Below are 25,715 nucleotides of genomic sequence, written 5' to 3'. Positions count from 1 at the left end.
ATACAAGTGTGTGCAATATGGTGACAGGTTCTCTGGGAGCACTGTGCTGGCTACCAACTGATGAAATTTAAAAAATGCTTAAATTAACGTACTCTGGACTGCAGATATCGGAACTATATATATGTAAAGTTATTGTTTCTAGTTAAACTGGTAAAGTGATCGGACAGGAAGTAGGGTCTTTAAGCTTGCGTTTTATTTCCACACATATTGTCCCAAAACCCGCCTTCTGTCCACAGCTATTCGCTGCCATTACTCATACCCCTTATTTGATTGGTCCACATGATATCACTAACCAATGACAATTGAGAAGGCGGGGAAAAATCAGAATACGGATGTGGAATAAAACGTGCTCGAGGATTGCGATGGTGACGAGTGAGATCTGCCGCTAACGGACACAAAGAGTGAACGATCATCTAAACACAACGCCGAGTAAGGTTAAGGAGTGTTTAATATTCGCAGGAGTTGGGGAAGAAGACTGACATTTCGGGTTAGATCTCCTGCTATGAGAGGTTGTCCGCTTCGGGAGACGGGTAATTAATTGTTAATGTTTATAATTCGTAGTTAGGGTCGAGGCAGCGTGATGCCTGGTCTCCAGGTGGAATATAATGTTGCATGTTATTTTTTTGCATCGCATATGTGTATGTAAGACTGTACGATGGTTGATAGTTGCTTAGTAACGCCTGGGCAGAGTATTACAGCTTTTCTAGCTGCTGCACTAGCTTACTTATAGGGTTATATCAAGCACTATGCTAACTGATCTACCTTAAGATGTGCATCATTGGGACTCTGAAACATATGAACATAAATATGTCTAATAGTTCTGGGTGATCTTGATGGAATCGTGCTGAAATAAACAACCCCAGTGACCTGGTTTGATTCTGCGCGTCAGTGTCGCGCGATGGCTGGGTTACTATAGTGCAGATACTGAGATGGGCGTGGTTACACAACAAGAGGCGTGGTCTAGTGCAGTAGTGCTTCCCCCAACCCTGATCCTGAAGAATCTCCTCCCTGTCCTGCACACTTCAGTGTTTTCTCAGCCCAGCTCTCACAGCACTAATCAGCTAATTAATAGACTTGAACTAAGTGTTTCAGAGTTGAATGAGATCAAATGTCCATGTTTACCAGGCCCAGGGTAACTCTGTCAGTCTAATGGCTTCGAGGGTTCAGTTTGGTTGGCTTAGAGTTTATTTCTGTAAAAGGTCATGGTTCGTGTTTCTAGAAAATGACGTTGCTCCGTGCACTTAAAGGAGAACTCTGCCATGAAATATTAAATGTATTTACAGAGTTACGCTTAATGTTTTGAGTCCAATGCAGTCAAGAATGTTCAGAGCTTTACGTCTAACTGGGCAAGAGGTTTTGCGCCGGATACCCTTCCTCACGCATTCCACTTATTTAATCAGGACTTGGGATCAGCACTTCATCCAGTGGCTGGGGTTTGGGCATTGGGTGGGACCCAAACCCAGGCCTTCCGCATGGCAGGCGAGAAACCTTATACTGGGCCACCAACACCCCCTTAAAGAAGCCATCTACGTGCAAATGGAACATCCTTCTCTCAGCAGAGTTGGCCGTCCTAGGCACAACCTGCCTCGTGCACAGTCAGCAATTTTCATGATGTTCTTTCATCCATTTCCAAGACGTCTTTACGGGTCTACCAAAAAAGCCACAGAAAAGTCGTTACATTTTAACGCCTCACTAACCTCTCTGTTTCGCTTTCTGCTTAACAGCTCTCTCCCTCCCTACTCTCTAATGAATTTCCATCGTACTCTCACCTTCTCTTTTGTTCACGTGAAAAGCATTTTCAGACAGGGGATGATGCTTTGACTTTGAAAGATTCAAATGTAAGGAACTTACCAACTTTGCTCAGACTGAAGAAGCTACTTAGAAGAGTAGTGAAACGTTTCTACCTAATAACAAAGAAGTCTAGTTGACATGACTTATCTTCCAGATAACCCCAACTGGCGGTGTTGGTGCTTGAACCCCCGACCTGTTTTCAACTTCATTAGATGTTGTTTTTTTCCCCCTCACACACACCACTTTCCTAAAATGTTCATCATATTTAAGATCCATCAGCTATACTGTATGTCGCACTGCTGCTGAGGTTGGGTTTGGCTAGTGATCTGCATCGTGCTGACATTGATGGCGGCATTAGTATGAATGTTGAAGCTTTAGGTTTAAGTTAGTTGGTGAGAGAGCTGGACAGGTGCAGTTTTCTTTAAGCAGGAATGAACGTCTTATTGGCAGTACAAAAAAAAGAAACCTGACCCACTGACACGTTTATTAAGGAGTGTGTGTGTGTGATGGAGCCTGACAGAATACACATTTTATTCTACTTGTACTAAAGAACCAAAGCACACGGTCATTGTGCCTATGATGTTTCGTATTACATGGTGGACAAAGCTTGCATAGAATTGGCTCAGTTACTAATATAAAGGATGTTTGTTTGTTTGTTTGGTATTTTGGTCCGTTCACATGTCCTACGGCACAAAGGACAATGGATATTCTCCACCCTGGAGATCTAATCCAATCCATCCAATTCTTAATCCATAGGGTTGAATATAATATTGGCCCACCCTTTGCGGCCATAACAGCTATAACTCTTCTGGGAAGGCTCCTTTATGGGAAGTGTCTTTATGGGAATACTGAGAAGGCCTGGCTCTCCTCTTGAATTCGTGCAAAAGGTGTTCTATTGGGTTGAGGTCAGTCGAGTCAAGTTCTTTCACACCCAACTCACTCATCCATGTCTTTATGGACTTTGCTTTGTGCACTGGTGCGCAGTCATGTTGAAACTGGTGTGGGGTTGTTTTTTAGTCATTGGGCTTGACCTCTTATTTCCAGTGAAACGAACTCTCAATGCTTTTGCATACCAAAACATTTTAGACAATTTTGTGGGATCAGTTTGGAGATGGACCTTCCTGTTCCAACATGGCTGTGCACTAGTGCACAAAGCAACTTTTACCCACAAAAGACAAATGTGCATAAAATAACCACCCTGGAAGTGCAAGACAACAGTGCTAACCACTAAGCCACCATGCCGCCATAATTTTTTGTAAAAATATTGCATTGTCATTGGGGATGGAAGGGGGGAAAATCGATTCAGTTACACAACAAGATTGTGTTAGGCAGTTTATGTATTGCCACACTGGTTGAAATAAATCTTTTTGAAAGTAATTTTTTTAACTATATATTTGCATTTGAGGGGGGGAAATGTTGCCGTTCCTCTATAATCCTACAGGTGGCGCACTCACTATTTACACCTTGGCAGGTAGTGGGAGCAAATTATTTCCTGTTTGTTTAGAATTGCAGCAAAACCAAAAAAAAAAATTATATCGATTCAGGATGTTTATAAAATTATGATAACAGAATCACGATACAAATCAAATCAGCACCTAGGTATCGCGATAATATCGTATCATGTGGTCCCTGGTGATTCCTATTCCTAACTGTAATTATAGTTATTATTAGGATTAAATAATAAATTGTGGTTTAAAGGATATACAATACAAATTTAGGAATTGTACATAAATATCAATATAAAAAAAAATGAAGTGTTTTTTTTTTTTTTATGTTTTAAATCTATAGTTTAGGAAAACGCTTGTGGTGCTGTATGTGTGTGGAAAGCTCCCATGGCTCATAAATATAAGCGTTCATATTTGCTGAGCATGCCTTCTTTTTAACAAGTTGGATCACATTTTAAAATAACCATGGCCTGCAGTCATAATATTCGCTGAGTGAGTTTGTCTTTAAAAATGATCATAATTTTTTTCATGGATGTGTTCTGTGTATTCGCTGAGATCAGGTGACAGGTCAATACGGAGCTTTGAACAGCCACATGGTCTCAGAAACATGACCTAAGCAACAGTGATAATCCTTATTAGCCACTGTTAGCAACCCTATTATTATTGTTCAGGAGCAGATCAGACTACAGGACAACTACTGACTATCAGCTCCTATAAAATGTCTTAAAAACATTTTTGAAGTCTGACCATAAGCTGGGCTTCTTTGCACTTAAACTGTTTTTGTGATTGTTAGCACCACAAACCTTGTAGCTTTACGTATAAAGGCTGCTTCAAACACGTTTAAAAAAAACTGCTTAAAGAAGCCGAGTTATTAGATGACTTGTAAATTGAAACCGGTCACGTTCTCCAAGTCCATCTGTCCAAAAAAACCCTCAGAATAATTTGCACTTGTCTACATTCCCAGTATCATAAATGTGCTCGGATTCAGCTTTTGTTTCTAAAGAGATCAGAACAAGCCATCTGAATGTACTCACTGTTCCAGGCGTTATGGTACAAGGTAAACCCGGAAACACAATAAGCCACTTGTGCCTAAGAAGGCTGGTTTTGTTGACAAATTAGGTTTACAAGACAAAAAAAAAGTTGTATGTGTCTGGTCATGACATCGAGTGTTCCAAAGACCCGGAACCACTAGTGAATAGTTGTTCTCCCAGGTTTACTCATCATAAACAGAAGCCAACTGTGTTAATGGGATAGGTAATATAATGTAGTGCATGTAAAGACAGCTGGAATGTAGTTAGTTTTGTCTTTCCTTCAACTTTTTTTTATACCATTTGCAGAGCTTCTTGGGCTTCTCTTAGTGCGCTTTCACACTGAACACACTTTATTTGTACAGTGCCCAGGAACGATTGCTCCCCTATCCCCACTTCACCTCTGTACTCTGGTGCACCTGTGTTTTTTCCTTCTCCAATACAGCAGGTGGCAGTATGCACCTAGTTGGTTTATGAGCCACCATTAAACACAAAAGAAAAGAACAAGGAAGTCAATCTTTGGGCAGTGCCTAATATTAATATTTCTGGGGGGAAAAAAATGTCAAAAGCAACAATCTCATGTGTATTGTATCAGCCATGGCTGTGTAGGTCAGATTATTGTGCACTAAACGCACAATAAGATTTCGTAGGATACAGACAGTTACCAATAACTCCACTACATCAACACGTTGTTTTTCAGCCCTATATGCACTATATTTGCAAGCTGTATGATTTGCAAATTGTATGATTTGCCTAATGTGCGGTAAATGAGGTAACTTTGGAACAATTGGGCAATTGGAACGACCAACCCGCATACAGTAGGTTAACTGCCAGTGAAACGAACACACAGTAGTCCACAACACAGGATCTTCATGTATTTACTTCTTATGACCCAACAGCAGACACATCTGGCCAATAAGCGGAGAGAATGGTGTGGTCTGGTGTGGTTTGAAGGTACACTTGGATTTCCCTTTATGTGAAAAGAAACCACCTCAAGGAGAAAACGCTACAGTACAAGCTTACAAACTCACGCGATTGGGACTAGAGCAAACGAGCTGATCTGTGAAAGCCCAGTTCATTTCCATCTTTATTATCCTAGTATTTTCTTAAAAATCACATAAATAGTGTAAGTAGTGGAGATTACTGTAGTTATGGTTGCAATAATTTTCTTTTACAACAAATTACCAGCCAAGGTAATGTGACCAGAATAATATGAGAAGGAGTGTTCCAAATATACATCTGGATTAGGACTGCAACTAAGGGCTATTTTGCTAATTGATCAATCTACTAATTAATGCTACAATTTCACAATAGCTCTTTTTTAGCTTTTAAATTGAGCTTGAGGTCGTTTTGTGCATGTGATGACACATAATCATACTTGAAGCTCGATGATTTCAAATGGTAATTATGTGAGTTAAGTTGAAATGTTAAGAAAACCTAGATAGTGTGTGAATAGCCAGAGAGTAAGGGAAGTAAAGGGGGGAAGGACATGCAGATGAGGAGAATATGGCTAATTAGCGTGCATGCGCGTGTATGTTGCTGTCAGCTGAAAAAAGCGCAGAGCACAACAGTGAGCAAAAGGCGAGAGAATGTGTGGTTAGCGCTGAAAAGCCAGCAATAGTGTATGCGTGTGAATTTCACTTTGAAAGAGTTCATTGATTAGAACTGGAAATGAAAACCCGACTCATAGCAACACAGTCACTAATTATCCACATTCTCTTTAGTTGTGAATCCTTTCCCACTAACCTGACTCTCGCGTCCTTCACAAAAGCCAACGTTGGCCACGCCCCCTCCCCCTCAGCACAAAGTCTCTCCTTCTGATTCTTGTGGTTGTCTTGCTCAAGTTAAAAGTGAAACGTTCTCACACAAGGCGTTCACATTGCTCTATTTCTCGCTTCACTCCAATAAGCCTTTCACCTACACGTCTGAGCGTTCACAGTTCGTCTGAGAATCAAGCGCGATGACGTCATGAACGAATCGACAGTTAAATTTGTTGCCAACTAACCTGATTACCGATTTTAGTCGATAACTTTGATAAATCGTTGTACTCCTATTCTGGATGAGTGAAGAGTTAGCAAATTCAAAGTCTTGATGTTTTTCCCCCTTGTTCTAGCAATACATTAATATCTCTTTGTATGATCCTCATACCGTGATGCTGAGGAGAATAAAGGAAATGTTGAAAAGTCACTTTACTGCCTATTGCAGGTAGTGATCTGTCTTTAGCTTGGAATAGGTTACAGAGGAAAAGCTGAGCTAGGGATGTGACTGTGTGTTAATTAAAACAGTAGGATTACTGTGCTGCCTAAAGATGGATTGGAGGCATGGTGCTTTTGACAAGTGCAAACTAGCACATTTTCTGTTGCGCTAAATAACAAAATGTCCCCTAAACAAGTGTCCAGACATATAACATAAAATTTTTTGTCCCTGCTATGACATTTTCGCTTTGATTGACACCGCCATCATCCAAGGAGAGAGTTCCTGTCTTGTTTGAGTTTGATGTTAATGCGATGCGACTTATCCAGGCTGCTTCTCCACAGCGCTAATCAGGTCTAATCTAATCTAGAGCTGATTAGCAAAGAGTCTTAGCATAGTCTTTCTGTTTTTCTTCCAAATGACAGACCCTTTTTGAAGTCCACTTTATGGAAACGGTCACCTTTGGCTGGCAGATTGCTAGCTTAGATTGTGTGTGTGTGTATGGGAGATGATTAGCATTTTGAGGTGATGGCTGCCGCGCATGCTTTTGCCTCGCGGGTCTGAAGATCTCAATCCCCTCAGGTTTGTGCTGACTCAGGTTGATGTGGAGCATCGTCAAGTTTATGGGATCTGTATTTGTTCTTGCTGTCATCATCATAATCTTAACTGTCGGGATTAACATTAGCATGGCGTGTTAGTCAGGAGGGTTAGTGGATGGCCCTCTTTTTCCTCTGACCTTTAGCAGTCTCTGAGGAGAAATTCTGAGGTAAATGCTGAGGCAATTAGGTTGTATAGATTTTTAACAACCTTTTGTTGTCCGCCATTTTTTTTAAATATACGGTATTATATTGTGGGTACAAACCCAAGGCGAAGATGTTGAACCAGGGGACTGTGATGATCTTCACAGGAATCTGTGGGGCACTAGTGGTCATGGCAGTGGCCTATTATGCCTACTGGTAAGTGCTGCTTCAAGTTTTTTGTATGTCTAGTTAGTTTAAGAAGCTGGTTTTTTTTTTATGTATAAGTACGCTCTTGTGGAGAGGTTTTAATCTGTCTTTAGTTTCTCAGGCTTAATTGAAGACCGTTAGGGTAGTGGTCCTTGGACCGGTACTAAGCCTTAGATGATTTGGTACCAGGCCTAGAGAAAAAAAAAAATATATATATATATATATATATATATTTTTTTTTACATTACCATTTTATTGACTGCAAAGTTATTTATTTATTTATTTACTTAATCAGATCTTGCTTTTGTCTGTTCCTTTTTCTCACACTCATCTCTGTATCGGTTTTAATGCCCAAGCTAAAAATTATTAAAACACAAACGTCTTCCGGAGGGCTCCTTTTGAAAAATAGAAAATACCCAAATAGTAAGACATCAGTGCTATGACTGCTAATGAAGAGAAAGCTAAGAGTCCTACCTAAATTATGGGTTTATTGCAACAGGTGCTTTACATACTCCAAGCCCACTCTGTGTAATATATGCAGCCTTAAAAGTATGTTTGAGAGAACTTCAACTCTGCCAACATTCTTGATTAAAATCAAAGCAGGATATCCCGAGTTCGCCACAAAAGCACCGAAAACCCCGCTTTCATTTCCAACAGTCTATCTTTGTAAGGCGGGGTTGTCTGCAGTGACGGAAACAAAAAAAAGATATCATTAAGAAGACTGGACTTAAGGATTACACTTTGGGTGTCATCGTCAAGCCGTCTCGTCGCACAGAAACAAGTTCAGGACTCGCACTTATTTTGCGTTATGGTATGTTGTATTTATTACGCGCTTTAGGTGATAACACCGGTCCGTGGTGGAGACCACTGTGTTGGTGTTTAAGTGGAGTTATTACACTTTGCACTCACTAGTCAATTTTTTTCGAGACTGTTCCACGCAACGTTTAGCATTTTGAAGTTTGGCGTCCATTTCAGACTTGCAGGAAGCCGTCTTGTAGAGTTTATCTTTGAGACGACCTAGAGCTGAGAGATAAGGGAAAGCATGGCAGCTGTTTTCTCATAAGCAGATGTATCACTTTATATCTAATCTCCTTTGTTCTTAAACATTCTTAATAGATAAAAATACATTGTTCTATTATCTTTTATATAATATTTTCATGACGATTGTTAAACAGGCAGGCTACACTCCCCACTTACACAGTGGCCTTTGGCCAGTAGTATGAGTGTGTGGCTTTAGACTGGGCAGAGTTCCTTTTGAGGTGTGATGTGATCTCGTCACAGCAGTAGCAACACAAGATGCAAAACTACAGACTTGCTGACTTCCTGCAAGTAATTAAAAAGGGAACGTGTTTGCGCTGGTGTTTGACGATCTAACTTCTGCTAGATTTCAGAAAGAACTTTGGGTAACAGTCCTTTACTTGAGGTAGGAGAAACCTACTGGTTGGCTTAAGTGATCGTCACATATAGAGCTGTCAATCATTAGTAAAGTCAAGGTTTGGGCAGTATGGTTTTCAGGTCCATGTTCCAGCACTAATGTTTATTGTTTGATTTATCTCAAGCGGATAAATTTTTAAAAGGTGTTGAAGTACAGTATTAAGAATTACAACTAATATCTAATAAATGCTCCACACTTCAGTTTGTGTAATAGCACCACCTACTAGACTGATCATAATCTCAAAAGAAGATAAGGCTTTTATGATACTCATTATTTTCTGCAAAAGCTTCGGATTATTATAAAGGAATAAATCAATTTAAGACCTTATAACATTTGCATCTAAATAATGAAAATAATAATCTTTTTTTTAAAAATGTGACTCGATTCTAAATACTAATACCCAAAAACCCGACCCACTGATTCAGATCATCTGAAGATCGATTCCACTGAATAATCGCACAGCATTAGTAGCAAAGCAGCAGATCAGAAACAAGGTTAATGATTCATCAAGGTGTCCTTAATGCCTTACCTTGTACAATGTTTCTCATTTAGTGTTTTATGGTTGGCGAAGCTGCAGAAAAAGAAAATCTAATTAACCCACGTCATTTAATAATGGAACAAATAACTACATGATCATGTATCTATCTATTGTGAACATGTGACAAGGTAGTTAATAGGTGATTATTACTCCTATCAGGTTTAACATTATTTTTCAGTAATTGTGTTTTTCAGCTCTTAAAAAAAAAATGAACAGAAAAGTAAAAAACAAAATGTTTTTCTTTTCCTTTTTTGTTAGTTTTTTTGATGGATTTTTTTTTTTACAAGATATGTATTGCTTCATATGCGAAGTGTTTACAAAGAAATCGAATTATTTAGATAAAGTTTTCTGATGATCACATTACGTAAGTGCATAATAAATACATTGCCCAAATTAATGTCATAATCAGATAATTTCCACCTATAAAGGGCGTTCAAGTCAAACCAGGAATTATTCTCGTGAATGAAGACTTAAAACCGATTGACATTTGCAGAAGACTAGATAAAACATTTGAATGGTGCACATGTTTTAAAAGAAGGCTGTATGTCTGTGAATGACTCTCCTGGCCGAAGTGGCTTAGAGCTCACTGCAGTCGTTTCAGTTAACATTCAGCAAGTGGCTGATCCTTAAAAATCAATGAATAACTTAATGCCAACTTACAGAAGAGCAAGAACACACAATCGTTCAGGAACACTGCTTGCACTTTACAGGAGCTCGGCTAGGAACTGTACAGTCTTGACCTCACTCCAAACTATTTGAACATGGTTGGACTATTAAAGGAGCTCCTGGGAGGCCAGCATTTCAAACATGAAGCAGTTAATCCCTTAATGCCTCTGGGGTACTAAGGAAACTTTCTACCTTGAGGGGATCCAAAGCCCTAGTGAAACGCTGGGATAAGTGCATTACTGTAGCAGGGGATTCTATGGAAAAATAAGGGTAAATTTTTACAGTGATTGCACAATCAAGTCCCGGTTTGACTTAAAAGCTGACTTGCTCATGGTACACAGTTCTGTACATATAGAGATCGGTGGAACTTTACCACTATCTTAAGTAAATAGCCAGTGTGGGTAACTGCCCCCCTGCCCTCAAAAGACCATTTGTTTCACTCAGTAACCTATTAAGCCTATACCGCTTAATCCTGTATTTAGGGTCGTGGAGGGTCTGGAGCCCATCCCAGGAGACTTGGGGCACACCCTGGACAGGGTTCCAATCCATCACAGGGCACACACACATTTACTGCGGACAATTTAGAAACTCTAATCAGCCTAATCTGCTTGTCTTTGGACTGTGGGAGGAAATGAGAGTTTCCTGCAGCAAACCCAAGCATCGAGAGAACATGCAAACCCTATGCAAACTGGCCGGGAATCGAACCCGAACCCTGGAGGTGTAAAGCGACAGTGCTAACCACTACATCACTGTGCCGCCCCATTTCTTTCAGTTTTCACAAATTCTAATGTCCAAGCAAAATCTTTGGGCAGCATATGGGTAAAACAAGCTGGTGAAGAGTGATTAAATCACGTAAAAGAAGTAGGATTATATCTACGTATATTACCAGTGCAAAAATCAAGCATTTAATGTATCAAAAATGTAAGGGATTAAATCGCAGCCTTATCTATCGTCTGTAATTTTTTTGTTGTTGTACATTTGATTGTATACAAGATTATTTAATTTTATCCTTCACAATTTGCGTGTTATAGCAGTAGCGTTCTTGCAATACAAGTTTAGCTCCCTCTCCAACCTCCTTTCTATGTCAAAGAACTGATTCAGATTAGGGAGCAAGCCCCAACTGGTTTGCTTCTGTTACTAATTCTCTACCTGCAAGGTGCCTGTGCTGTGTATGTGGTGTGACCTGCTATGATGCCAGGTTTCGTGGACAATTAACTAGAAAACACGATTATTTTGAATTAAAGAAACGATCAGAAACATCGGAAAAGCAGGAATAAGGGTTTTTTGGAATAGATCGGACCCCAGACCCGTGTGAATATTTGGCTTTGCAATACAACCCATGTGCAAAACAAAGTGTTCGTGCCATGCTTTTTGAACAAACGTGCATTCTTTTTCTTTTTAACCATTGAATTCTTAATGGCGTAACCATGGCGATTTAAGGAGGAAATAACTAGGTAAACTTTTTATCCTGGGCTCAGGGTCATACAGTTTGGGATGTTGGTGACACTAGCCAAGAAAGAAAAACATCACATATTTGCAAGGGAAAATATCATGTCTGGGAGAGAACGTTGGAAAGGGAGGCATGGAAGGATTTGTATGGGCTGCACGAACTTTCACCTAAATAGTGTGTGTACTGAATGTGTGTATGTGTAGGAGAGGGGGGAAAAGCAGCGCTCTAGCCTGGGGCTCCTCTTTACAAACTTTTCCTTAAGGTCCTAGTGGATTTTCTAGTTCACACAGAGAAAGTGTCCGCCGCAGAACTGCACTTTCAAGCGATTTTGTGTCCTTCTAAAGAGAAAAAAAGCTCTGAGCTAAGAGCCAAGTTCGCTCTCATGCCCGTTAAAACTGAAACCCTGGCATAGTCCCGGAGTCGGCGAGGCATGCCGCCACAGCTACAAGGTAAAAATAGACAATGGCCAGCGACATATCTGGAACCGTACACGTGTTTATCGGGTTTTGCGTCGCTGTCGTCGCTGGTGCATTTGGAGACGGTGCGGGGTTACGCAGGGCACGCGGTGAGTGAACTTTATCTCTCGCTTTTCCTCGCAGGTCTGTGGTGTTGAGTGACGGGCCGTGTAGAAGAGGACTGTAAGGAGGAACAACCCGTTGTGGTAAGTTCTTTAGTTCTTCTTTTCAACGATATGTTTATTGAGTGAACGTGTCGTTTGAAGTACATCAGATTTTCATGTAAAGCAGAGGCACACTTTAACAATCCTGATGTATAACATCGTTACACATGCAACCTTATAGACGCAACATAAAGAATAGATTAGTTGAATTGCATTGTGAAAGACTCGTATTTCTCGTTTTAGACACAGCGCTGGTTCTTTACAGTATCATGAGTGACCGTGTTGCTCTTCGTTGACCCTGTGTACTGTAGCTTCATCACGATCTGCCATTAAGGGCGTGAAGGTGGAATGGACTTCACGATTTGCACATAGTTTTAAGAACACTAACCCTCAAGTTAGATTAGATTAGATAAGATTAATGAATCGTCGTTATCGTTATCGATACGCACCGATGTTTGCTTATATGCACGTTCTCTAGTGCTTCTGTTCTAGTGATGGGTCGTTCATGAACAATTCATTCTTTTTGAACGAATCTTTAACGTGACTCAGAAGATCGAGTAGTCTTAGAGAGTGATTTGTTTTGGGCGCGCATGCGCAAACCATCGCAATACCTCCGTAGGTTATGTACAGGAAACTGAATTGAGCGATTCTTTCTCAATGACGCTTCTCAGAGTCGTTCGTTCCTTTGTCACGCGACTCCCATAGACGCTATGCGGTGCAATAGATTCAAAAGAACGAAGGACTCAGACTAGAAGATATGAGAGGTGAGCTGCTCATTCTGTTTATTAGAATATGTTTTTAGCTGCATTGTAATATTTTAATTACTGGAACTATAGAGAGAATTTGTGTAAGTAGACGTGTTGGGGGTCTTTTTATTGAAAATGCAACATTTTAGTTTATTTCTGATGAAAAGAACCAAATGTCTCAAAAAAAGATTCATTCATTTTAATGAACGAGATTCAAAGAACCGAGTCACTAAAATGATTCAAACTTTCCATCACTAGTCTCTGGTGTGAACATTAACCAGAGCGAATAGTGTTTCTTTTTTTAAATAATAATGTTCCCTAAATTTGCAAAACAATACTACTTGGCTAGCTCTCTCACCCCAGAGTTCACCTAAGCGTTCATCATTTTGCTTGACCCCAGGTGCATTATGGGTACTGTGCGGATCTCCGAAGCTACATGGCGAGGACGCTGTTAGATTTCAGCAGTGTGCTGTTTTTTCTACGAAGTAGGATTATTATTCACAAAAGTCCCTATAAAGCGCACTACAGTATGGCATGTGTTGACTTTCAGAGTGACATCCAGATTCAATCACGACCACACGCCTCCCACTGTGCACCGATTCCATATTTGCATGTAGTTTTTCAGATGCGGATACCTTTTTTGCAAGGTGTTTACATGCCTAGTGTTGGCCGTTGGTTCTGCTAAAACACACACCCATACCCACACTTACACTGACTGTCTCTCGTCACAGGTGCGCGTGTATGTGTGTGTAAGGCGAGAGCTTGTCCGTCATGGGTTTGTTGGCCTGGCTGAAGAGCCAGTTCATCCTGCAGCTCTTCATCGGCTTCGTATTCGTGGTCAGCGGCCTCATCATCAACTTCATTCAGCTGTGCACCTGCGTGCTTTGGCCATTCAACAAGCAGCTCTACCGCAAGATCAACACTCGCTTGTCCTATTCACTATGGAGCCGTGAGTATTGCGCACGCATGTGTGTGACAAAACCCAGACAAAGGGACCTTTTTTTTTTATTTGTTTTTAATCTGCATCCATTTTCTGCATTAAACATCTGTTTCTGTATTAGAATTTTTTTATTCACCCTTTTTACCTTTCATCCGCCATTTCTTTCTTTCACCCTTCCTTGCATCCACCAGCCTAACCTGAGGGTAGTCCCGTCGCAATGGATGACTTAAATACATTTGGGGAAACTGTCGTTCATTAAAGCTGCTTTTACGCTAGGGACTCTGTAGTCTGTAAGGACAAAGTCCTGTACGTATGAACACACTGTACTGTGCCTCAGAAAGGACCCACTATAAAATGTATGGTGTACTCGGACATGGTGCAAATCTAATATAAAGATTACCTGTACCAGATATACAGAAGTGGACCGCTGTTTAAAGTGTGACTTCATTAAGGCCTTTATTCCTGTCTCCTTCAAAAGCTGCCTATGCAGGCAGCATGTGTGCGTATCTTATCCTCTGACCTCCATCGCCGAAGCTGATGCACACGAGAGGGTCGTTGATGTTGTTATTTTCACCAAAATATGAATAATATTAAGTACAACACAAATGCTGACTTTACTGTTTAAACCAACTAGGTGTATACTGCCACCTGCTGTACAAGAGAGTGTAATTACACAAGTGTACTCCGGTACTGAGCAGGCCATTAGGGCAGCTAAGTAAAAAAAAAAAAAAAAAAATAGTAGTGTTGCATTTCTCAATATATTTCCTTTTCTCCTGTTTTGTATCCTTACGCACACTCATAACCTGCTGTCTCACTTCGGAGCAGAACCCCATTCTCCCATATATGGGAGCTAAAGATGTTTAAGATGTAAGTGCATTGCCGCTTGAAATGTTAAATTAAGAAAATGAAACGGCGTCTTGATAATCAGCTCTACTGTACAGGAAATCAGTTAACATTAACATAAGGCATTTACTTAAGGGGTCGAGTTGCCCTGATTGTCATTCCCACACTATAGGGAATTTGGGAACACTGCATGTCTTTAAACTGTGGCAGGAAACCCAACATGCAAACTCTATGCACACAGACCCCGAGGTGGGAATCGGACCCAGACACTGGAGGTGCAAGGCGACAATACTAACCACGAAGCAAGCATCTCTCTCTCTCTCTCTCTCTCTCTCTCTCTCTCTCTCTCTATTTATTTATGCATGTCTTGTCTCAAACCAAAATGTGTGCCTTCTAGTTGTACATATATTTATAATTCAGATTATGAACAGCTGTCCACCAACTCTATGATTTACTCTCCTTTTGGCAAGAAAGTGCTAAAAAAAAATATTCACCCTGATTACATTCTTACTAACATGTAGTTTATATAGAAGCGTCTATAGTAATACAAGAATATTGCATTTGGGCGTAAACGTCTTTCTCTCACACACACACACAGAGTTGGTGATGCTTCTAGAGTGGTGGTCAGGGACAGAATGCACACTCTATTCTGACCAGGCCACAATAGACCAGTTCGGAAAAGAGCACGTCATCATCATCCTCAACCACAACTACGAAATTGATTTCCTATGCGGCTGGACCATGTGTGAGCGATACGGCGTGCTGGGGGTGAGTACGCCAAGGATCTGCTTCTCCTACAGAAGCATGCTAATATTGACATCCAGTTTAATGTATGTGATAATGTATTGTAATGTATTGATATCCATTTTAATGTAAATAAATGAGATGACTGTCCTCATTATTTGATCCTCATTATTTAATATAGGTTAAGGGTTCTTAACTGAGAGCCTCCCGCCTGGCACAGGTTGTCGTCTTAACTCCAGTCAGCACTCCTGGTTTATTTCTTTATTAAGCTTACTTCAGGCCCCAAGTAATAAGCTGATTAGTCGGACCACATGTGTTGCAGGAGAGAAAACTTGGAACTGTGCAGGGCAGGAGGTCCCTGTTACTGGAGTTGAGGATATTTTTCTGGGTCCGGAAAATGAGCAAATGGTCTTTTTGAAAATGATTCTTGGGGAAAAAAATATGGATTGTTCAATTAACTAATGCTGCAATCTCCATTTATCACAGAGTTCTAAGGTGCTGGCGAAGCGCGAACTTCTGAAGGTTCCTCTAATCGGCTGGACCTGGTACTTCCTGGAGATCGTGTTTTGCAAGAGAAATTGGGAGGAGGACAGGGAGACGGTGTTTAATGGGCTCAAACAACTTAGGGATTATCCTGAGTACATGTGGGTGAGTGTGTTCAAGAAAATTAGGTTGTAATCCTGCTGCCATAACATGAACACATAAACTACAACATGCTGTTGTTCAGAGTAATATTAAAGAAACAGTGGCATTTGCATGTTCTGATAATAGTGGATAGATTTCCAGACCTGTAAATAGAGGGATCTGCATGGTACTGTATAAGCTATATACACTATAAATGTCTCACATTGCATCAAACTATACTAATACTATATTATACTGTTATCCAAGTCCTTTTAAATGTTGTCTATATTTTATTATTCTACATTCGAAACACTGTAGATGGTGACGATAAAAAGCATCTACATCACTTCAGTATGCTCATATTGTATAAGGGGGTGTTCAAGTCAATCCGGGACTTTTGATTAACTATTACATGAATTAAGGCCATTTTAAAGAAGGCCGTATGTCCATGAAAGTCTCAGTTTGACTTAAAAAAAAAATTAAACACAATATGATAGGTTATGTACCAACAGATCACTAAGCCTGAGATGCATAGAGTATTAAATAGAGTGAATCTGACTAGTAACAGGACAAGACAATGTCTATCAGTTTTTTCAGTATCTATCAGTATTTTTTGTTGGAATTTGCAAAACCAAATTGCTTTTATCTCCGTCATGTGCAATTACATGATTGAGACCGACTTCCTTTAGTGCAAACATCAACAGCACCAGCTAGCTGTGTACATAAATCTAACTAAAGGAAGTCTGGAAGCAGTCGCAAGTGATGATGGATTGCAGTTTTTGTAATATATAGGCCATTTTGTGCTTCTAGGTCTTTGTATTAAATTAGACGCTTAAATTAGTTTGTTTGTCTCATATTTTGTATGAGATTGTTTTCTCGGGCGGTGCTGCTCAGGCTGACTAGCGAAGGGCGAGACGGGTCTTTTGTAATGCAGTAAATGTTTGGTAAATGTCCCGGCAGGATTGCAAGCATGTAACAGTGTACTCGCCGCGCAGCAAAATGGGGAAACGATCACAGACTGAGAATGTGCAGTAATATCGGCCCTGCCATACAAGAGAAAGTTGAGATTTTTGTCAGTGTTTGCTGCTATTTGTTTTTTCCTGAAGTGCACACCATAATCCATGCTCTGTGTTAGATTGACAATATCTACCCTGATGCAGTTATATTTCTCCTGTTTATATTGTTTACTGGAGGGAATAATTACTCCTCAGACTAATAAAACTATTTAATGTTTGAAATGTTTATTTTCAGATTTACCAGCAGGATGGGCTGGTACACATGGGGGGACCTGGGGACCCTTTTATAGACATGATTAGCGAAGAGATATTTTTGGTTCGAAGTCGGTGCATCAGGGTTGCAAAATAAAAGGGTATATATATAACAGGACATAAACTGGAAAGTGCAGAACTTGGACATGCAGTAACTGATGATTGAGTATGTGAAATATTTTGTATTTTAAGTTGAATGTAAACATTTTGCATTGAATGAACTGTTTTAGGTGAAAGACTACTGGCCATTCCCAGTGTATTAGTAATGAGTGTAGCTAATAAGTGTAGCTTTGGACTAGGGCCGTCAATATTATCGCGTTAACACATGCGATTCATCTAAAAAAAAAAATAAATAACTAAGGAAACATCCCCAGGTGTGCTGAAAGACAAGTTTCATTATAAAAAGCTTTGAGATTAAAGTGTGGACAAAACCGTGGAAATGGTGGCTCAGGCTTTAGGTTGTCAAATTTTAGATCTGGGGATCCGGGTTCGAGCCCCGCCGTCCGTGAGTCGCCACACCACACACTAGCCAGTCCCATTCGAGAGATTTTAGGTTAACACTCTGTAAATGTTAATGTTTAATATATTATGAAACTGCATAATCTGTTTCCTCTGTTATTATCATGCATTTCTTTATTCCGACATTGCACGTTTATAATACAAATAAATCTGAGTGTATTTTTTTAAACTATGATTAGTTGTTATGAATCACAGACTGTTACTGTGATTAACTAGATTAAATTTTTTAGTCAATTGACAGCGCTACTTGGGACTAACCATAGGGTGTGAATTTGTCACATGTCTGGCATTTCAGTATCCAAAAGTTAGAAGGCAGGTTTTTAAACATCCCTCACCCACCCAGCCCATGCTATTGTCTGGAGTAGACCTTACAGCTACAGGCATAACACTAACTTCCAGCACTGAAGATGAGGCATTGCCAAGTTATTAGATCTATAATGGAATATTAGGGCTTGCCCAGTAATTAAAAAATGTCATTGTCTGTTTGTGTATGATGTGCATTCCTACAGTTCCTGCTGTATTGTGAGGGAACACGGTTTACAGAGAAAAAGCACCAGATCAGCATGCAGGTGGCCGAAAGTAAAGGTCTCCCCAAGCTCAAATACCACCTACTGCCACGCACCAAGGGCTTTACCACCGCACTGCAATGCCTGAAGGGAACAGGTCTGTGACGCGACTCCGTCTTACACATGACTAATTTCAATCCCGCGGTTGGCCTTTATTTACAGCATTCTCATGGCTTTGTTTTTCAGTCCAAGCGGTGTATGACGTCACGCTGAACTTTAAAGATAAGGAGACCCCTACACTTCTAGGAATCATCAATGGGAAGAAATACAAAGCTGACATGAGAGTTCGGTGAGTGTAAAGTTTAGAGATGGATATTCACAACTCTGGTGTTAAACATTTCAAAGTTGTGTCTGTTAAACCGTCTAGATCAGAACGCTAGATCGTTTTTAGGCTGATTGGTTGGATCAGGTTGAGAACAGTGTTGCTGTGGACACGTTTTTACTTAATTCAGCCAAAGTTCAGCAGTGGTGACTGTTCATTAATATCCATATATCTGTGTCTGGTTTAGATGGATATAGATGGATATAGATGGATATAGATGGATATAGATAGATAGATAGATAGATATAGATAGATAGATAGAGATAGATAGAGATAGATATAGATAGATAGATAGAGATATAGATAGATAGATAGATAGATTGATAGATAGCTGATTGATAGATAGCTGATTGATAGATAGCTGATTGATAGATAGCTGATTGATAGATAGCTAGATAGGCCATGTTCCAAAAAAAATTTGTTACTTCTGCATTGTCTGCTGATGTAGTTTATAGAGCATCAAATGTAACGCAGACAATTCGCATTTTGGATTGGCACACATTTTGTCGTAAAACCACAGCAGGCACATCTCAGTATCAAGAACTGAACCGAGGGAGCCATTTAACCCAGACACAGTTGCTACCCAAGCACAAACATCTTTTTTTTTTTTTTTTTTTTTTTTGAAAGTAGCAGTAAGTCTCAGTAATGGGTTTGACCTTCCTGCACCTGTCAAACGTGCCTGCAATAACACCGCCCCCTAGTGGCGCAGTCTGCGGCTCTGATTAATGCTTTATGTCTTGCCTAACAGGCGTTTTCCAGTCGAGGAGATCCCTGAGGATGAGAAGGAGTGTGCCGACTGGCTTCACAAGCTCTATCAGGAGAAGGTCAGATTCTCTGCAATCCTTCACCGAGTTCCTGGCTTTGTCTGTGTCTGGTATACACCGTACTGCAAGATCACACATGCTGGTTTCATTACATTTTTTAGACTTAAATGCAGCTGTTGGAAACTCCAGGCGATAAGTGTAATAAGTAGAAACAGCACTTTAGCTTAGCTTTCAATGTTTTGTGTCACGTGTTTGTTTCAGCAAAATTCTTTCGAAGTATACGTCAGCATCAGTTATACTATGACGTACGAGTCAGATGCACAGCTCACCCACATGAGAATTAATCTAGAAAGTGTACAACATGCATTATGATGCAACATCCACATCATGCACAGAGAATGCTGATTGTTACGGTAATCTGATTTAGTCAGAGCTGTTATGTTGTGTGAATTGTCTTTTCAATGATTGAAATATCATTATTTGGTTTAATGTTTTCTGATGTTGTTTCTTACTTAACCAGCCTGTAGTTCATTTTTACTTTGTTGTTTAGCTGACAAACACACGGCCACAGTTAGAACGTTACCTTCAACTTCCTATAAATTTCTGGGGGAAGGGGAACAGGAAGTTTAAAATTGAACAAATGCACAGGAACAGACCTTTTGTCCGACAAAACGGTTTTGCTTTACTGGAAGAAAAAAAAATTCTGGATCTAACTGGAAATGGCCAATTTCGAGCACTTCTAGGTCACTTCAAACACAAACCACGTTTATTACAGTTGATATGACGAACTCCCCAGTACCAAGGGTAAGATAAATCGAGATTGACAGGAGATTTACAGTAACTGCTCCACCAAACAAGTTCAGTGTCTTTTAAAAAAAACTAAACAAAAAAAACCTAATATCTTGATATGTAAAAGAACATTTATATACATCAATCAGACATACAGTATTTTTATGACAACTGACGGGGGAATTGAATAATACTGATTATCACATACATCCCAGTAAAATGGTGACAGGATCGTAGGACATAGTCCTCACCCATGCCCGTGGGAACAAAACGCCACCCTGTCTGGTCCGATCCCACAGAAAAGCCCTCAAAAAAAGTCATTGCTGGCCACTCAGTGCACCACAGTCTGTTGCACACGGGCCCAGCAGACAAACGGCCTACTGCTGACAACTCGGCCTCCAAACTCCCCAGATTCCTATCTGATCAATCACCCATGGGACGGAATGGACAAACAAGTCCGCGCCAAGCCGCAATCCACAACCCACAGCAACCAAAGGATCCGTTGCCTATATCCTGGTGCCAGACACCACAACACTTCCTCAGAGGCCCTATGGAGCCATGCCCGACGGCCAGAGTCACCCTGGTGGCACGAGGGGGAACCCAGCTCCTAGGTGGTTTTAATGTTATGGCTGATTAGTGTGTGTTTTTTAAAAAATGTATTATTATTATTATTTATTTAATTTTTTCATCAATTTAAATTCTTACATTGGGTAAACTTTAATAAAAGTGTATATTAAAGAAGCAAAAAGCAAAAGGCTAAATTCTTAAAGCTGCACACTAAGACCCAGCAGGGGAGACGATTACCCACAATTCCTTAGCCCAAGAGAGAGAAAAACCATTGGCTTACTTGATGCTCGGCCAACCAAGACTTGTTCGTTTTCCAAGTGAACATTTATTAAAAATCTTTGCTTGTCTTGCGGAACACACGCAAACCGCGTTACTCGCAATCCGAGGTTTCACTGTATCTTATGTTTACCTTTTTAGTCATTTGTGGTGTTTACATATTTATATTTGCGTATTTATTTATTTGTTTATTTATTACCTTACTCCTGCCATGATCACGGGCCTCAGTGCTGACATGGTGTTAAAAAATGAAACCACTGTCACATAATGATGATGTCACCTGAATCGTCTCTCCCTGTCGGCCAATAGGATCAATTGCAAGAGCACTATTTTAAAGAAGGATGTTTCCCGGGATCTGTTATCAAGCCCAAACGCCGACTATGGACCTTGCTCAACTTCCTGTTCTGGGCGACTCTGCTGCTCTCGCCACTCATCAACTTCGCCTGGGACATCTTCGTCAGCGGCTCTCCACTCCTCATCATCAGCTTCATGATCTTCCTCGTTATTGGTTGGTACCCATGTATATTAAGTAATTCTTCTAATCTTTTGTAAAGGTGGAAAGTACTTAAGTGTATGATTTAAGTACTTGAGTATAATATGAGGCCACTTTACTAAAAAACTGAAACATGCATACTTGCCTTTCTTTAAAATGTAGCTTAGGACGACTATTATAGAATAAAAACGGTTGCACCAAGAAACTGCTGTTCTAATCATAAAATCTGTGGTGCTGACACGGAATTTTTTTAACACACAGTCAGGTCCATAAGTATTTGGACAGTGACGCAATTCTTGTATTTATGCCTCTGTACACCACCACAGTGAATTTAAATTGAAGCAACCAAAAAAGATGTGATTGAAGTCGTTTAGCTATAATTAATGGCCACAATTTTAATATAACCAGAAAGGCGCCATCATTTGGCTTAATGATTAATGTGTACCTGAATTATTTAAATGAAGGGAAAGAAAGGGCAATAAGGCCAAGACATACCACATTACCTGTTAAACATGGTGGATTATGTTATACAGTGTAGCATGGGAGTGTATGGCTGAGAGTGGAACTGGGTCACTGGTGTTTATTAATGATGTGACTGGTGTAATTGTACTTTCTGCTCAGATTCAGTCAAAAACTGATAGGACAGTGCCTCAAAGTACAGATGGATAATGGCACAAAACATAGCTTGAAAGTAATGCAGGGGCAAAAAAATTTGAATATTTTCAAAGAGAAAAAGTCAGTCAACCCAATTGAGCTGCTTTTCATTTACTAAAGATAAAACTGAAGGCAAAAAAGCAGCAATTGAATGCAGCTGCAGTAAACGCCTGGAAAAATGGCTCAAAGGAGGAAAATCATCCTGATGGTGATGGTGTCCATGGGTTCTATAGTTTGGTGTTTTTTTTTTTTTTTCATTCAGGTAATTAAAATAATTATATTTATTAGCATCAGAACAAATTGTCTTTGGTATAAGTGCAAATGCATAAGCAAACCTAATGCAATAAAAGTAACCCCATGATGTGGAAAATTAAGAATTCCAATCAGTAAGGTTTTACTGACTAGTTAGCTCTAACCTTTAATTTTTGTCATTTTTCTCACAAACTGCTATAAGTATTTGTGATTTTGTGTATTATGCGACCATGCTGAAGGAAACCTTTGTGTGTCCTCTAGCTTCTGTAGCTGTGTGCCGTCTCATCGGCGTGACGGAGGTGAAGAAAACCGGCTCCAGTTATGGAAATGCGGAATCCAAGAAAGAAAACTAGAACTTTCAGCTGGTCTGACTGCCCGTGTCCGCTGTATCGCTCACTTTCACTGCTAGGGCATGGAATCGCCCGCCTGTGCAGTCGTCCTTCTTTTTAACAAAGAACAAAAAAAACAAGAACCAAGCAGGGGGAAAAGAAAAATAATAATAAAAATGTCATCATGACATTAAAGCATGTGGGGGTGGGTTGGGGAATGTAGATAATTAGAAGTTTATAAACAAGATTACTACTTATTAATTATGATGATTATTAAAACGAACAAAGTATGAAAGCATTTGAGATTATCGTTTCCCTTTGGCAACCTGCCGGTTGTCCGGGAGGTGGCGTGGCAGCTCCGTCCTCTCCTGCTTAGCTTAGTCTCTCACTAGTTCAGGACCAATCTCTTTAAAGGTTTCTACAGAGCCATGTAATGTCCACTTCCTGTCTGTAACCGTTATTTTACTCCTGTGCACGGCTCTGCGACTCTCCCACGTCCGGCTGTTTTAACTTGAGATGTGAAATGATGCGACACGATCATATCCAAACTTTACCTATCAAAACCCAGTTTAAATACAAAATAATACATACTGAGTACAAAGCATAGGTGAGAACCAAGCCCCACTGCATCGTAGTCAGAGCACCTGGGATGAGTCCTCGATTGTGGTTAAAATAACCGCAGGTTTCAAATTTAAAACACAGGGTCATGAAGAGAGCTATAAATGAAAAGCCATTCAGTTTGGTTCCTTTGAATCATTATATTGTGGGTAACTGAGGAGTCAGTTTTCATTTCATATTAAATCCATTTCTGTTTAAGATGTCAAGGACTGCTTGAAAAAAAAAAGTGACAGAATAACATATTTAGTTGGTGCATGATGATAAAATGTTAAAAATGGTCTACATAATTAAATCACGTGGATAGTTTTTAACATTTATACATTTAGTTTTAAGCTGAACTTAACAAAAGTGTGTCGTTGGATGGGGGACAAATCGACCAAGGTGATCAGTTTGTGTAGTTTACTCACTGTGACGAATGGCTCTGTAACACATGAGATTGGACTTAAAAATGAGTTTTCCCCCCTTCTCCTGTGTTGAGTTGTAAATAAACATTTGGACGTCCTCTTTAGCATTCTTCAATACATTTCCTATTGGAATTTAGCAATAGTGATAAACCATTTAACTCATGCGTGGTGGTTTGGTAGAGGTAAAAGAAAAATCCTAAATGACCTTCCTTTTTCAAACTATGTCAAAAGTTCCTATAATTGTGTAAAGGTTTTCTTTATTTGTTTTGTATTAAATCTTCATTGGCAGTTAGTTAGGTTTTTTTAAAATAAATACTTGACACAGGGCTGAACTATAGGATACGTGGTGAGTTTAACATTTGCGTTCGGTTTTTCTTAATGAGATGAACAGACTTGCACTGGATTTGCTTTTATTTAACCAGTTATCTCATTTGCTCATGAAGATCAACTTTTATACCACCAAGGTCCACCTGGGCCTTGATAATAGTGCAGCTTTTTTTTTCTCATGCAGAAAACCATTTGCTACTAATCTATGTGGATTTTGTCATGCGGGGTTTCATGTACATGTTTATATGTGTTAATTTTATGATTTTGGGGAATAGATTTTGTTCTATTTTGTGTGCATTACATCTGATCATTTGCACACAGTTTGTTGGATCAGCTTTCATTGTACAAATCCTGCATGACGTTAATGTTTACGAGAGATACGGTTGACCACTGAAAAATTAAGTTTGTCTTTTTTTTTTAATCAATACCACAATTTTAATACTTTCTCTTGTGTATTCAAAGATATCCAGCCCAATTCAGAGACCACACCTTGGTTGCTTTATTCATGTTTATCACTTTACACTTTTAGCCAGTGTACAGTGTGACGGTTATTTATCTTCTAAAGTTTCTTTTTGAAGCACTGATCTTTTATTCAATCACTTCACATCATGGACATTTACTCACAATGACTGATTAAAGTCTGCTGTTTTACCAAAATGTGCTCTGTGAAAGACGACCTCAGTGTGTGAGGCTTGTGTGGAGGAGTGAGATCGCAAGGAGTGTTTCTCACACAGGGATTTCAAATATGTGAGATAAAATCCTCTTTGAAAAGATTTGAGGTTTGCTATGTGGATGAAGATTGTGTAGAAATAATAAATTAATATCGTAATTCAAAACGCAGCATTTCCCCACTTTTTTGTGTTATGTACCAAACCAATTAAAGAATTCAGTAAGTGATAGAAACTGGTGTGATTTCATCTTATTTATTTCAAATCCAAATGTTACTTACATTTGTTCTTTAACTATGTTTACCCTACTGGGTTTGATCAGTCAGAAAAAGCCTGAGCTTAAAACATGAAGCCCATCTAACTTTAAAGGGGCATGTGACGTTGATCAGAATTAACTCATCGCATTCAAATTTGTTCAAAAATGTGTAAAAAGATCTGACGTGACTTACTTTTTTTGCATCACAAAAACCCTGCAATTTTTACAATGTGTGTACACTGTTTTTATATATATATCCACTGTACATGTTAATTTGCTTTCGTAGGTGTTAAATTACCTCCGGTAGGCTACCATAGCGCAGACATCTACATTTGCCCCTAACATTCTCAAGCCATTGTTGATAATATGAGTGGCCTGAAAGTCTGGATCCATAGGCATTTTACATTCTATGAAATTTTATATTTTTATTTTAGTTCAGATTGCTTAAAAACTAGCGATACATAACACAGCTTTGTTTTCTGAAGTCAGTTGTCTAATCAGAATCAGGCCAGATGATTGCTGCACTGAAGGGGGAAAGCATCTCTGAATGTGACACCATGCGTGTTAAGAAATGTTGTAGAGGCTATTTCTTTACTTTTAAAAACTTTTGTGTATGGATTTGTTTTTTTGTTTT

General features: G+C 39.6%; 1 protein-coding gene across 5 annotated transcripts; it reads left to right on the top strand.

Annotated features, from left to right (window-relative positions):
- The first annotated feature begins 345 nt into the window (after window positions 1–345).
- Window positions 346–25,469, top strand: agpat3 (1-acylglycerol-3-phosphate O-acyltransferase 3). Of its 5 annotated transcripts, none has more exons than XM_053476931.1 (10): window positions 346–530; window positions 12,093–12,154; window positions 13,590–13,807; window positions 15,240–15,409; window positions 15,872–16,033; window positions 18,306–18,459; window positions 18,549–18,651; window positions 19,433–19,508; window positions 21,390–21,588; window positions 22,741–25,469. In XM_053476931.1, exons 3-10 carry the CDS (start codon window positions 13,630–13,632, stop codon window positions 22,830–22,832), a joined length of 1,134 nt encoding a protein of 377 aa, XP_053332906.1. In that variant the 5' UTR covers window positions 346–530; window positions 12,093–12,154; window positions 13,590–13,629; the 3' UTR covers window positions 22,833–25,469. The 5 variants fall into 5 exon arrangements, with proteins under 5 accessions (XP_053332906.1, XP_053332911.1, XP_053332910.1 ...); XM_053476936.1 differs by having other exon boundaries at window positions 353–429; XM_053476935.1 differs by lacking the exon at window positions 346–530 and adding an exon at window positions 7,225–7,413.
- Window positions 25,470–25,715: the final 246 nt, after the last annotated feature.

This window comes from Clarias gariepinus, chromosome 18 (genome assembly GCF_024256425.1).
Source record: "Clarias gariepinus isolate MV-2021 ecotype Netherlands chromosome 18, CGAR_prim_01v2, whole genome shotgun sequence".
NCBI lineage: Eukaryota > Metazoa > Chordata > Actinopteri > Siluriformes > Clariidae > Clarias > Clarias gariepinus.
Note: the sequence above shows the minus strand (reverse complement) of the source record. Positions and strands in the feature narration are given on the sequence as shown.